The 15,551-nt window shown below is 41.8% G+C and overlaps 1 protein-coding gene across 4 annotated transcripts in view; it reads left to right on the top strand.

Moving 5' to 3' along the window:
* The first annotated feature begins 4,980 nt into the window (after positions 1-4,980).
* srl (sarcalumenin) overlaps positions 4,981-15,551 on the top strand; it is a 14,802-nt gene continuing 4,231 nt past the window's right edge. Inside the window, exons 1-4 of one of the 4 annotated variants that reach the window (XM_032537336.1) lie at positions 4,981-5,111; positions 14,061-14,165; positions 14,491-14,586; positions 15,454-15,489. In XM_032537336.1, the coding sequence (XP_032393227.1) occupies positions 5,051-5,111; positions 14,061-14,165; positions 14,491-14,586; positions 15,454-15,489 (298 nt within the window). In that variant the 5' untranslated portion in view covers positions 4,981-5,050. The remainder of the gene's footprint in view (positions 5,112-14,060; positions 14,166-14,490; positions 14,587-15,453; positions 15,490-15,551) is intronic. The other 3 variants (XM_032537337.1, XM_032537338.1, XM_032537339.1) reach the window with 3 other exon arrangements.

Below are 15,551 nucleotides of genomic sequence, written 5' to 3'. Positions count from 1 at the left end.
CACTCAAGCGGTACAGTCAATGCACATGTGTCTGTTCCTGATTGGTGGCTGGGAGTTTGAAGCCCCCCTCCCCCTAACAACTCATTGCTAAATTAAGATTGACCACCTTCTCTGTGACAGTTAAAATGTACGCTAGGGACAGTAGGTGGCATCTCTTCCCATCATCCTCTGACATGCATTCACTCATTCCAGGCCTCTTGTTCACACCCTCACGCACTAATTCAGAAATATCTCTGTTTTTTCTGTCCACAGAGGCTCAGTCATTCCTAAGTTTTAGTATCTAGTAGTTTGACAGAAATTGTCTAAAACCACAACAGTTAACTGTGTACTGGCACTAAGGTGAAATTCAGTTGTGGCATATGGACACAGTTATAGGAGATATTAAGGTAGCATCATGTCAAGTAAGAGTAGTTCTTAATAGGGATTTTAGACACACCCAAAGCGCCACTGTGGGCAAAAGTGGTACACTGTACTGTAGATACCTTGCAGACAACCATTATTGCTCAAACTACAACCCAATAGGTTAAAGAACAATCTGTGTCTTCATTTATAACTGATACAGGACTACCTTAAATGTGTCTTTTAATAGTTAAGACTAGAAAACACAACATCAAACACAACATAGCTACTATTATGCTGTTATTTTCCATTGCCAGTGATAGCAACAACAAAGCCGTAGCCAACATTTTGAAGGCACACTTGGAAAAAAAGACAGCAACTGATGCCAGTGCTTATCATGTGTAAGTAAATAACTAGAATTCATAAAAAGCATATATTTTCTCGTATACAAATCATGCCACATTCCACCACCAGTGAAGTTTCTGAGGATTAAGGCAATTTACTGCATCAAAATGAACAAGCAGAATTGTTTTAATTTTATTTAATATTTCAGGATAATGCACATTAATGAAAATGTACTAGTATAATAGTTCACGTAAAAATGCCAGATTGTAGCCCGAGGGCTAATTTCCATCTGTAGGCCGGTTGAAGTTATAACAATAAAAAAATGACAAGATATACAATAGTAACATTTGATATGTAAAACAAGGAGAAAGAGAGAAAAAAACACAAAAAACAGGACAATTCATTAGGTGTTAAAACAGTTCATGCTCCCCAAGTCATTTGGGTTGGACATGCTCGAGTAAGAAACTCCTGCCATATTTGGGGATTAATTTACAGTTGAGATGTTCCCAAGGAATAGTAAGATTATGTTCAGCACAGTGTGCCTGCTAGAGTGTGATAAAGCAGTAATCCGCCTAGTGTTTAGCTGTGTTAGGGATTCTAGGTTGACTCGAGGGTCTATATGTTCTAGACGTACCCTCTCATCCCTCTCTCTGTCACACACAGTCTTAGTGAGCATTAAGTCTTCCTTACCACAATACTTGGTTGACAGCTCAGTTACTTGATGCACATTCACTGCAACTGGTTCAAGGAGTCAGGGCGGTAAAGTTGGTACAATCATTTGATTATTAGTCTTTGTTAGGAAAAGCAACCACGGCGGTATCACGGTACAGGGAATCACAGGTAAGTATATATTTATTGCTCCAAGAATAATGCAGGAAAAAAGTATAACAGGAGCAGGCAATAATCGTCAGGAAACAGGCAATAGTCCAATAACACTGATGCAGGCAGAGGTGCAAAAGGAGCAGGCAATAATCGTCTTTGGGAAACAGGCAAAACCACCACCAGGAAAACAAACACGGAAAAAACGCTGGAGAGTGTCACATAAGTACAACTAAAATCTGGCAAGGGTGAGTAATTAAGCACTGGGAACTACAGAAGCTGAAAACAGGTGAATCAAATTAGGGGTGAAGATGGTAATCATACAGGTGGGAAACAAAGAAAGGCAGGAAGACAACTGAAAGGAATGAAGACAAAAAGTGGATTTCAAAATAAAACAAAACATGCAACCACAACAACAGCAGAAACTTGACAAAAGTCCATGGGCCGTGGAATGGGAGGTACCAGGAAACGACCAGTGGGCACTTGGGAACTAGGGCCAGTGGGCACTTGGAGACTGAGATGCTGCGGCATGCAGTGCAGACAGACCCTTCAGGCGGCCATTCCGGCTGGCAAAGGTAGAGTCCCTCAGGCGGCCAAGCAGGACGTTGTAGGCGGTACCCCTCTGGAGGATGAGCAGGACGGCGAAGGCAGAATCCTTCTGGCGGCCGACAACGAAGGCAGAATCCATCCAGCGGCCACACAGGACAGCGAGGGCTCTCAGGCAGCCAGCGAAGGTAAAGCCTCTCAGGCAGGACATTGAGGGTTCTGAGGCGGCCGGAGGCAAAACCCCTTGGACTGATGGCTCCAAAGGCAAATTCCCTCAGGAAGCCGTCTCCAAAGGCAATATCCCTCTGGAAGCCGTCGGCGAAAGCTTAATCCTTCTGGAGGTCGGGCGGGCCGGCAAAGGCAAAACCCCTTTGAACACCGAGAAGGTGTAGGGTCAGCTGGACTGAAGACAGGCAATGGCTCAGCTTGGCTGAAGACAGGCAAAGGGCCAGCTGGGCTGAAAGCAGACAACGGGTCGGTCAGGAGGGTCAGGAGTCAGTCGGACCACCCACAAAACACGGGGATCAGGAGTCGATCGGACCACCAAAAAAACACGGGGAGCAGGAGTCGATCGGACCACCGACAAAATACGGGGAGCAGGAATCTCTGTGACACTGAAAAAAGGCAAAGTCTCTGAGGTGCCGAGCACTGGCACAGTCCCTGAGGTGCCGGGCAACTGCCCAGTCCCTGAGGTGCCTGACTAAGGCAAAGTCTCTTAGACAAGGGTCAACTGAGGCACTGGGACACTGGTCAGCAAAAAATCAGGGAGAGCAGTTGACAGCTGAAACTCTGGGCGGCTGCACAGTACAAAGGGCTCCAGTCCGCTGGACTGAACGTGCTCCGGGCTGAAGAGGGGTTGAAGCGGGAATTGGTGTCGAGGTCCATATCCACAACATCTTCTCGTGGCCTCTATGGTTTTAAGAAACTGTAGCCAGACAGGTCCGCTGAGGTTCTGCAAACATGTACGTTGCAGACTCAGGACTGCTGTACACCCCTGGCTTGGGACTCCTGGAAATCAAGGACTCAGGACTGGAGAGAGGTTGGTGCTAGAAATAGCATCGGGAACCATGTTGACCCTTACTTCATTTATGTTCTCCACGAGTTCCAGGGAATATAGCCAAGTGGGTTCCTACAAAAGACTGCTTATTGTAGGGGTTGCTCGCAGAACAGGTAGCAGTAGAGCCGACAGACAAGAGTTCAGCGGAGCTGTTAGTAGCTGTGCTGGACCTTTCCCCTCCAGCAAGAAGGCTGGCTGCTTTGGCCTCCTCAGTACTCTTAACAAACATAGCAGCATTTTTTAAACAAAGTCACAAAAGTCTCTGGCTCTCCTTTAGACTAAATAATGATGAAATCATGAGATGTGAAACAGTTGCAGGCTGGTTGATAAAAAAAACAACCTGTAGCCCTAATGCTAGTAGGCCGAGAAACAGGCATACATGAATTAAATGTATTAGCAGTTGAAAGAGTAGGAGTGGAAATGAAGCGTATCACCCAATGAGGAATATAGTCCTTTAACCACAGATTCTCTGATACCATCTCTCGAGCTTCCAACAATAATTTCTCCTTTTGGTAATCACTGCTAACCTCCTTCCACATGTCCTTTATCACCGCCAAGTCAAAAAGAAGATCACAGAGTTCATCCAACATAATCTCCTCTGAATCCATACAGGAGTCGGCTGAGTCCATAGTGGCCAGATTGTACTATCACAGTACAGTGGCGGACTCAAACGCACGACTCGGACAGGGAATCACAGGTAAGTATATTTATTGCTCAAAGAACAATGCAGGCAATAATCATCGCCAGGAAACCGGCAGAGGTACAAAAGGAGCAGGCAATGATCATCGTCGGGAATCAGGCAAAAGTCCAAACACCACCGGGAAAACAAACACAAGGAAAAACTGTTGGAGAGAGTGACATCAGTACAACTACAATCAGGCAACGGTGAGTGGGAATGGTGAGTATTTAAGATGAAAACAACAGGTGAATCAAATTAGGGGTGGAGGTGGTAATCATACAGGCGGGAAACAAACAAAGGCAGTTGGACAAATGAAATGAATGAAGAGAAAAAGTGGATTTTAAAATAAAACAGGAAGTCTATGAAAACAAACAGAAAACATGCAACCAACTACAACAGAAACTTGACAAACCCATGAAAAACACACTGCAACTTAAGAAAACACATGAAAATTGACAAAATATCTTCCCCAATTTGACAGCACTTGCGCAAAGAATTAGAAAAAACAATATGCAGCAAAGTGAGAAAACACAACCAAATACCAAAATGCTGCAAATACAGAAAACACAACCACATACAAGACATCAACAGCTTGGGCTTTGCCATCAATGCACTCAGACATGGATATTTTTTTCAGTGCTAAATAACTCAACTTCTCAGCAATGATAATTTTACAAAATGTGTGTTTCAGAGACTGGAAATAGGGTGTTTATTAGAATACATAACAGAATATTTAAAATGAGTCTTACTTACATATTATATTATAGTATTCAAAGAAAAGTTAATTGCCAAAAGTTCAACATTCTATATACTAAATCACTTTCTGGCCGAGAGTTAGACGAGAAGATTGATACAAAGTATTACCTACCATGTTGTATCAATCTCTTCTCATCTTTCCCAAAATGTTGAACTTTTCCTTTAACACTAGTCCCCCCAGACTTCTGATTTCCAACCAATGTCCAATTTTTAGAAGTGTTAACATATACATATTTACAGTCAAACACAAATTTGCAAAATTATCATTTGTGAGAAGTTTTGAGAGTTTTGAGCCAGGTCTTGGTACAAAAATCTAAGGATCATCCTGCAACCTCTCTAAAAAGGAGTCAGCTGCCTGTACACACAGAGTCCCTGTGGCACACACAGATCTTAGCCCCTCCACCAACTGGCCCTCTCTGTGCCCCGCCTCTTCTCTCTGCGTGCCCTTTAACCTTCCTGCGTTGGTATATATAGTCTGTGTGACTATCAGAGTTCTCCTGGCAGCCATCATGAAGGGTGCAGTATGGATCTGCTGTTTCCTCTCCCTGCTACATTTGCAGGCCACAGCAGGTAAGACTTTTAGTAAGCATTTTGCTTAAACATCGGGTGTATTCCTTGTATTTTATGTTGGGTGGTACATTGTGGGCAGGAGATGTGCTTGCATGCAAAATACTGCTGATGGATGACATAGTGATGCGGTGTAAGTTAAGGGTCAAGTTCAGAGAATTGATTCAGAGAATCAAATGCTGTCATTCAGACTGTTAAAAGTAGATTGTAAAAAAGTAGTTCTTGTGTCCATTGTGGGGGCAGTTTGAGCAGGACTGGCACTGGCTTCAGTGACAGTCATAGGGACACCAGCTGAGGATAGACAGCCCGGTCTTTCTTTGCCACCAAGCAGGACTATTTCAAATCAGTCTCAGTTTATAATTAAACTGTTGGCACCCAGTGCAAACACAGATTTAAGTGGCTCTTTGTTGTTGTTTTTTTAAATTCAAACCAAACACACCACTCTAATCCCTAACACTGTTAATGTATGAACAAATGTCTTCTCATTCATTTTGGTGAGTTTACAAAGTAGAGCTGTCAAACTAGAGTTCAGCCTCTCCTGTGGACTGACAGCATGTCAGCTGTCCTAACGCATGGCACCAGCTAATGGAAAGTCTTACCAAGGAGAGGACAGCCACCCAGAAGCTTGAATGGACACTGAGCTTTTTTGTCACATACCTCTGCATTCATTGATGTGATCTTTCTGCTTCAATCTTGAACTTTAGTTTTCACAACTTGGTTCAGAAGAGTTACTCCAGACTTGAAACACCTACAGGGGGCAACATTTCCTGTGATAATAATCCATAGCATCGTAAACTACAGGGGTTATGACAATCTCACAATAAATGTGATTACAGGGTACCTCTGGAGTTGAGTGTCAAGAACTTCTCCTAGATTAGCCATTCTAAAAATGCGGACTGGTTACTGGGTCTGGACTGGAGCGTTTGGTGTTACCCTTGTCTGTCACCCTTGTCCGTCCTTGGGTGGCGTTCAGCTCCACAGCCAGGGCCCAGGCCTCCATATTCCAGACTGCTGTCAGGTGTCTAAGATTGGAAGGCCTCCTGAAACCCAACACTGGTCACTACAGTTCCTCCCTCCCTCCATTCGACTCCCCTTCCCTCCTGACACCTCACCCCACCAGCCCATGCTTCCCTTTAGATACACTGCGCAGCTGCTGTCACTCTGCACTGTCACAATCACAATTTATTCCCAGCAGTTGGCCTTATAAGGACATGCATTCTCCAAGCAGGAGGGGACAGGTTTTGGCTGAAACTCATGCCTTGATAGACCCCTTCTGCAGGTCAATGCATCTTTTGGTGGCCTCTGTCCACTGCATGTGCATACTATGTATTGTTTTTTGTTGTTGCTGCTGCAGAGCACACAGGAGTTTTGATTCCAATACCTGCAGGTTATGTACAAATATGAGAATCATGAACTCCTTGCGCTCAGTGTGCAATTATTTGTGTTATTGATCAGTTCATGTCAGGGACTCCATTTATTTAGCTAGCATTGCAGAGATGAGCATTAAAATGTAATCTTCAAAAGGAAAGTAAAAAAATGTTTTGCTATCATGGGTTGTCTAACAGCCCTGGGCTGTGCAGATTTTCTAATCCAAAAAGCAAAGACATCAATGTCATATCCTAACACCATCATTTTGTAGATTTTGTGTATATTTTGTAAGAAATACAGCTGACAGCAGCAGCATGGCCTACACAAGACAAGGTAATCTTGATGTTCTTGATAGCTTACATTAATTTTTTTCCCGCATCAGTCTTAAACAAATTTAAAGACTGAAGCCAGTCGATTACATCAATACAATTGTCCACATTTTGATGTAAAGCAAGGACATTATGGCTTTGGAAATTGTAGACATGATAGAAAGAATAATTTCGGTAAAATGTAGTTTTGCATTCCTCCTCCTTTTTGTATGGTTAGAAAACTTTAGGCTCTGGTGTAGCAGTGTGAACAAAGCTTCAGGTAGTAGTAGTAAGGCCTGTTCAATTTTCCAGGATTGGAGTATTCATCTGACTCTGCCATAATATTTCCTTGACAATCATTTAACTGGTGGTGTTAAATAGCTTCCATCTTCCATGACAAAGAAAGGAGCAGAGAAACCCTGTTTTTTGTTGTGTGAATGGGTCAACATACTGGTAAATGACCAGCCTGACTCCATGATGGTGCTCACTTCTCATGTAGGAGTAAACATAGGTTGCTAGAGTAACTATTGGGTTATTATAGGATTGCCAGAAACCCTACACTAACGATGTCTTGTGTGAATGGCGCTGACTGACCAAATGAGGATTGAAGCCATGTTCAGTGTCTGATGTCAAATGTTGTGTTTGAGTGTAAAAGCAGTTTAAGAAAGCTCCTAATACAATATAAAATAAAAGTAATTAGTGGAAGTGTAGTCACATCATTCTGCTAAAATTCTAAAACACTCAGAGAGCTGACTTTTATTGACATATCACAGTCTATATTACCTCTTTGAGACCTTGATTAGTTATTCACACTAGTGTGTTTATACTTGAGTGGTAACCTTGATACAGTAAAACATATTTGGCCTCCTCACTTTGCAGAGGGGAGACATGGAAATTTAAAGGCACACTTTCCCCAAGAGATCCCCTCTGATGGTATGTGGCATGTCTGGGACATCCCTACGTTGGTAGTAGTAGAGGAAGGGACACACCAGTCAAACTCAACTGCCTAACAACATACCCCTCCTTAAGTCAAGCCCCCCAGTCCCAAGGGCACCTGATGTCCTCTCCTGGCTTTTGAACAGGAGAGCAGGGATAGAGGCTTCAGATCAACACCTCAGGGTGAAGTGCCTTTGCCATTGAGCCTTCCTTTAAGCCTGTGACTCAACTACATGTTTAGCTGTCAGTGACCCCTTAGTAGACTTACAATCTGGATGGGGCTCATGTAAGATGTTCTGTAAGGGCATGTGACAACCTGTAGGTCAGTGATGTTTTTCGTTGTTTTGTTTTTACCGTTAAAACAAGATACGCCAACATTTGGATGTAGAAAGTAGTCTGCCTTTGCACTTAAAAACTGTCTGTTTTTGAAATACATACATTTAAAGGACACATGGCCCTATCTTTCACCTGGACAGCTCAAAGCCCGATGCAAGTGTCTTTGCTAGTTTAATTTTCTGTCCTGCGCCCACGTCTTTTAAATAGCAAATGTATGCACCTGCACCCATCCATGCAGGGCTATGAGGTGTGTTCAGGTGAATTCTTGGCGTATTGCTATCTTGAGGCAGGAAGATGATCGCATCATTGACCAACCAAAGCCTGGTCTAAAGTCAGTAGTGCAGCATTTAATTGCTATTTTAACAGCAAATTAGTAAAATGCGCTTAGGCTCGTGCAAAGCGCGCACACTATGCTTGTTAAACACACACACAGGAAAGCGCAGCAGCACACAAACATGCAAAAGATCACAAATAAAAATATGACAGTGCAAATCCGCCATATTAGCAATGCGCCAAGGTACAAACGCACCTTGCTTTTAAATGGAATGGGACATGACACTCTGCTTGGTTTATGTTACGCCCAAAACACTCCTACGAATTAATGAAGACACTAAGTACAACCCTTTTGAACCATGCGCCTGCCGCACACGAACAATTTTTTCCTCTGTCAAACTAGCAAAAGTAGATTTGGACAGTCACTAAACGTAGCCTTCCCTGCGCCATGCGCTTCACATCGTGCGCTTAGATTGTTAAGATAGGGCCCATAATGTAGAAATATGGAATTATATTTGAAGTGTATTTGTTGTGTAAAAGGCCTGAGATACAAAGAAAACCATTGTGTGTTTTGTTTGCTAAGTATTAGTAGCCTACTGAAACTTACTTGAGCAGTCCTGGTGGTCCGGGTACAGTAGCTCTTATTTGGTTACATTACACAATTAACTCGAAGGGATGTAGATGTCTCTGAGTCTCCACACTGGCTAAAATAGGAACCAGCCATTCCTCTCCCTCCTCTGTCCATCTTTTGACCCATTGTGGGTCTATTTTTGGCTACGGTGTAGTACTAGCTCCACAAGCTGTGCCACCTGTTGCAATTGGTGGCCTTTTCTCACCACGCCCTACACAAGCTCTGCTGACTGCTCTCACACCTCTGACCCTTGCTAGAGAAAGAATCATGTGCATTTGTATGGATTAGGTCTATTTAGCATACATTGAGCTTTGTTTTTTGGTGAAATGTTCATGCAATGTCCTTCTAACATGTGCAAGGAAATTGGCATGTTTGTTACATTAATGCTATTCATGTCCTTTGGTATTTTACAAATCAGTCCTTATGTAAAAATTGTCCACTGTGTTTAAAATGAAACAAAAGTCTTCTTCATGGATCTTTCCAGTGGAGCCCCCTGGTCTTCAGTTTAGGTTGTTGTGCAGGATAAATCCTCTGACTGGGGGTTCCAGGCCTGCCACCCTCATCATGTTCATAATTCAATTTACCTCCACTGTGCTGCAAGTAGAACATGATCCAGGGGGTTAACACATACCCAGATACCTAATATATACAGTGTAAATATACTATGCACATGTCTTTGTGCAAATACACACTAGAACCAACAAATTCTTGTCCACATAAAAACAGAAGGCATTTTAGGGTAACCCCTGGTTGTGTATTTTGACCACATTAAAATGCATTTTGTTTAGTTCAATATGTAATTTCTAGCACTTGCTGAGTAATATGCTTTTGATTGTCTGAATTAGTTGACAACGCTCAAGATGTATTCTTTTTTAATTTGTCTCCATTTCATTTTAACTAGCTATGTATTTGTACGTTGGCTAGTGATTGGCTCCACAATTTGTGATGTCACAAACAATGATGTTGTTTGCACATGAACAACTTATTATACTATTTCATGGAAGTACAAAGCCTTCTCCCCTTAACAGAGTGACGTGGAAATGTGTTATGTGTATGTGTGTATACATGTACAAATGTGTATATACCTATTGATATTTATAGTCAAATATCTGGCAAAAGTAAAGGGGGTCTTTAAACTTGAGCAACATATTCGCACAGAAGTTTTGTTGATTGACATTCCGTCTGATGATTGAATAGCCTCCACACAAGGATCTGTAGTTGAGGCATGACTCACCCAGCTGCTGAGGCCGTGGTAGGCTTAAATCACCAGCATTCCTTCTGGATGTGCTGATGCCACCAGAATGTTTCTCCAAACTGAGGGAGGGTTGTGTGGCAACGGGCTCAGTGAGGACACATGGTCCTGGTTGCAGATGTCCAGAGTTCAACTCCCCTGGCGCCTGCAGGGTTAATTTTGACCGCTGATGCAAGGCCCGCCCTCTGCGGGCAACAGTACCTCCATGATCTTTGCAGACTTCTGTCCCAGGGATTCCATCAGGGATTGACTGGATTGGGAGGTGTTAACACACTCACAGCAGTTAAGGCCCACTCAAGAGGCTTGTGTTAAAAGGCACAACTCTCCTGAGTGATGAGTCAAGTTACAGAATCTTGAGTAAGTTTTGTGTGCTGAAGGGACAGGCCGGTTGCAGTAAAGAGATGGGACATGTTCCTCAAAAGTTCAATCATTCCCCGGTGTTCTCTCTCAAACAAACAAAAAACACTTCTTTGTGTAACTTATCTCATCTCGTGCCAAATCTTTTGTTTAGATGATTTAAATTCTGTCTTTTGCAATGTTTCTCTTTGACTCAATTTGCTCTATGTGTATATATATAAACATATACCCTGTATATATATATATATATATATATATATATATATATATATACAGTACATCCTCTTTAATAGCAACACATCCTACTGTACCTCCTTGAAAATACTTGTTGAGAATAACTAACCACGTAGCCTTTTACACATTTAAATACGTAGTGACAGGTATAGATTAGACATTGAATCTTTTTATGGATTTTCAATATTACTCATGCCCTCTTTTTATTTTCACTGCTAACCTTTTGGTTTGTCTTGTTCATGCACCATGCTGGGAGCAACATTACGCAGGCTTATTTTTAGCAAGTTGACTCGGGGAGAATCAGCGGTGCTGCGTTATTCCTAACCAGCAGCGTGTGTCACTGCTGCTACACTGCAAAAGACCAACTGTCTCAGTTAAAGCCTAAGCCATATGTCATTGTGGGGGGTCTTTTATGGTCTTGACATTATTGTTTACCTGTGCACATACTGCACTAAAATGATCTTTTTTGCTTTCTGTGTGTTGATATGCTTTCAGATCATTTGATTCATTGATTATTCATGAATGGAGACACTTTTCTTTGTCTCCCTCAGTTGTCAGACACCTTTATTGACCCAAGTTCATGTTATTAATATGAATATATTTCTACTTTAAATACCCTTGGTTCATTAATATTAACAAAATAAAGTTGGCTTCATGTGCAGAATGTTAGCAATGAGGTTACCATGTTTTTTGTTTAGTTTTAAAATTAAATTAAGATACATACGCACATGTTAATGGGTGGCATACGTCAAGCAAATATTTGGCAAAATAGTCACTTTGATTATGCCATTTGTAGACATAAAAATCTCTCAAATATCAGCATTCAATCTATCAAATTGGAGAAAACCTTGTCATTGTACATTGTTTGGTTATGACTCCAGAAAAACAATTTGTCAACATCTCATCAAAACATGCAATACACATGATTACAATTAAGTAATATTAAAAAAGGACTTTGGTGAAGTTGCTGAAAGAGGGGTAATGGAGATGGTTAGGTGTTTACATGACTTCACACTGTCACATAAAATGATCAATGTCTAAGATGTCTGCAAAAAAAACATTTTACTTTCCCCCATCACATGCTTTTGCTTCACACCAGTCAGTTTTTGATTGGCGATGAGTATTGCAGGCATGGCCTGGGCTTTTGCCATCCAGCTGAGAGCTGAGTGTTGTGCACTGGGCAACATTGGCAACTTTTCATGCTTTCTAATCCAACATGCAGGTATTGTCATCTGAACATTATTTAGTATTAGTTTGGAATTTTGAGATGTTTTTTTTTCAGGGAGGGATGTGCAGCTGAGGAGGTTATCTCAAACGTTCTATATTGTTATCAAGTCATAGATTGATTTTGAACTATGTTAATATGTTTCCTGTGCCAGTACATTAAATCTAACTGGCCTGTGCTGACAGGAAGTATCCAGATGATGTGTTTGTGTTTTGTGTCTGTAACTTTTATTCTTGTGTTTTATGTGTCTATTTTTTAACTGTCTATTCATGTGTTTTACCGGTTTTTAATGCTTGTGATTTTTAACTGTTTTTACTTGTGTTTTATCTGTTTAACTGATTTTGGGTAAAGCACTTTGAATTGCCCTGTTGCTGAAATGTGCTATACAAATAAAGCTGCCTTGCCTTGCCTTGCCTTTGTACAACAAGCTCTATATTCAGATTATGCCATGTGTTTTACACAGTCTGATTTACAATTATTTGGCTGCAGTTTATCATCCTTACAGCTGCTACTATCAGCTTTAATATTCCAATAACATGCTGTGAATACCTTTTTAAAATTCCCTAACAACACTATTAAGGGAATATCTGCTAGCTGGGACACACAGAACCATAACCCTCCAGGGACATGGAAGTGTGAACCAGGAAGACTTCCCCACTCCTCCTATATATAGCTCATTGCCGTAGCAGGTTTGTCTGAAGCAGGATTGTGTGGGAGGCGTCACAAAAAGGGTTGTTCTAAGGCCTGGACACACAAGGGCAGGCCTCACAGTGTGATAAGTCTGTGATAGGTGGGTAAATATAGAAGAGAAAAGACAGGATTGCACATCATTGTCTCATCGTGTATATTACTGATGGGAACACTCAGTCCAGCTCTGAGTTGTCCTCCCAGTCCGTAATGAAACTGGGGAAGTCCCTCTCTCTCCCTCTTGCTCCCTCTCTCTCTCTTGGCATCCCTCATCTTTGCTGTTGCTATAAAGCCCATGGTGGTGCAAAATAACTGTTTGTTTAGTTTCAGTGTTTGCTTTCTAAATTAAGAGAAATAAATTTGGATTCTCTCCCTCTAACACACACACACACACACACACACACAATGGGGGGGAATGAGTCATAGAAATACCACACGCATGCACATTGTGGGGTGCAAAAGTGTAAGCCATTTTGGAAAAAAATCACCAAATGTATGTATGCACGTTGAAGGAAAGCCACCCATTTCTTGCATAGAGAACCTAACAAAAATTAAAAAGGACGAAAGTCTTTGTTACTCTTTATAGCTCCACAAAGTCTTGAAAAGTACAAGATTATCTCATGCTTTTTTTGCACAATGTGACATAGAAATGTGACATTTGTAGTGCACACATAAGGTGAAGTTATGTCTTGTTATCAATGGATGATTACATTTCCCTGTGACCTCCGCACATGTATCACGCAGCAGGATGTCTGCCACACTCTTATCACCAACAAGTGTCAGTTATTTATGCATAGCTAGTGATTGTGCTTGCCAGGTGCAAACATGTCATGGGTGCTATCATGCAGTAGGGTTGTGTATTTACAAAAATAAGACAAAGATGTAGATGGAAAAGAAGACAGTGGAAAAGACGTTGTAGAAGAGGCATTTGGTGTGCCTGTGGTTGCTGATAAAGTCAAAGCTCAGGTTGGAAACATTTGATCGTGACAGCTCAAATATTTTCTATGTCTGAAGTTGGCATCCACTCACCCAATGCTTATTATCAATTATCCATGTGTCACACTTAAATTGGCAGCAGAGGTGATACATATTGAGGTGCAAAATGTGTTGATTGACGAGGATCCAGAAATAGCAGCACCGTTGGCCTCTGTAGCTCAGCTTTGTTGATCACTATGACTGGCTGCCGTTAGGCCACAGTCTGAGCTTCTTCATGAAACTATCACTGGGTTGGTTTGCACCAAATCTGGCCCCCTGGGTTTGCTGTCATTATTCATGTTATCAGATCATTAAATACGTACACTGAGGAATTAAACCAAGTAACATTTAGTTAATGTTGTCTTTACAGAAGAAGAAGAAGAAGAACAAGATTTCATCTCCGTCCTCAGGGACAGATCTCACATCGACGAAACGCTGCGGCTTGCAACTGAGGAAAAAGCCGGAGACTATGCAGGTGAGGATCAGAGATTCAACAGACGTGTTTTGTAAAGATACTGCATCTGACAAATTGAAGTTGGTTCAATTAAGCATGTAAAGCTGTTGAATACAAATCAATATAAATCTCTTTACTTGATTTCCTTTTAGCAAACGTCCTAATCTTTTTATCTTTTTTTATTTATGCAACACATAATCAAGGAAGGTGGTTGGTTATTACAGTGTGTAGGCTACTAAACAGAAGCATGTAACTTAAACCTGGGGTCAGGACCCCTTGAAGTCTGACCCCCCCCCCTTATCTAACATATTTACTTTTCATCCTTTCAACCTTTCTTGTCATACAGCGGCTATAGAGAGGTTGCGGAAGATCTACCACACATCAATCAAGCCGATGGAGCAGGCCTACAAGTACAATGAGCTGAGGCAGCACGAGATCTCAGGTATCACTGAGGCTTCGGCTTCGTCTGCACTTTTGTTCTGATGTGTGGGTTTTTCGGTTTGGGTTGATTTGGTGACTTGTTTACACAAACACACACACACACACACACACACACACACACACACACACACACACACACACACACACACACACATTCAAACAATACATAGCAGACAGGTCTTTTATTTTTTTCATTTCTTGGTTATTATCTCTCTTTGGGCTCTCAGACTCATTGTTATATTAGAGAACTTTGTTCTATTTATATGTATGAATATCTTTCAAGGTCCTTTGTAAGTATGTGGGCACAGAAATAGTAACAAAATATGTATACATATTCAGTTTTAATCCCACAATGCAATCAGTTGTTTTTCTAAAACATTGTTGGTTCAGATAAAAATTATGGTATTTTCTCTAACTCACGCCATTCATGATATATTTTTCTCCCAATTCTTTTTGTATTGTCCTTTGATTTTTAAATGACTGAGTGCACTGTTTCTTCTCAGTAAGCTCCAACCTCTAGCCTTCAAGCTGAACTGCCAGGAACAAACACTACATTCCCACAGTGAAAGAAAGCTCGCCCTCTTGTGGCTTTTTAGATTTTGTAGAAGAGAGTAAAAAAACAAAAAAAGATTCACTGGCCAGTGGCCACAAAGCAGACCATCCATTTGTAAACGGACATGTTTGACACATTAGGTCAAATATGGGACTAGATTCCAACCCATCCATGCACATTGTTACTCTACCCCTCCCTGTTGCTTCTAGAGACCTCACACCCTCACTCTCCTCCACCTCCTGTTACCTTCACTTCTCTGTACTCTACCTTCCCCTGTCCCCTATCCCCATCCCCTCCACTCCCCTCATCTAACAGCCTACCCCGGACGAACCCTGGGGAACTCAGCCACAGGTGGGTGAAGGCGGGGCATACTTGTGCATGGCACTGCCTGAAGTGCTCAGCCCCTTCCTTAC

The sequence above is a fragment of the Etheostoma spectabile genome, chromosome 15 (genome assembly GCF_008692095.1).
Source record: "Etheostoma spectabile isolate EspeVRDwgs_2016 chromosome 15, UIUC_Espe_1.0, whole genome shotgun sequence".
NCBI lineage: Eukaryota > Metazoa > Chordata > Actinopteri > Perciformes > Percidae > Etheostoma > Etheostoma spectabile.
Note: the sequence above shows the minus strand (reverse complement) of the source record. Positions and strands in the feature narration are given on the sequence as shown.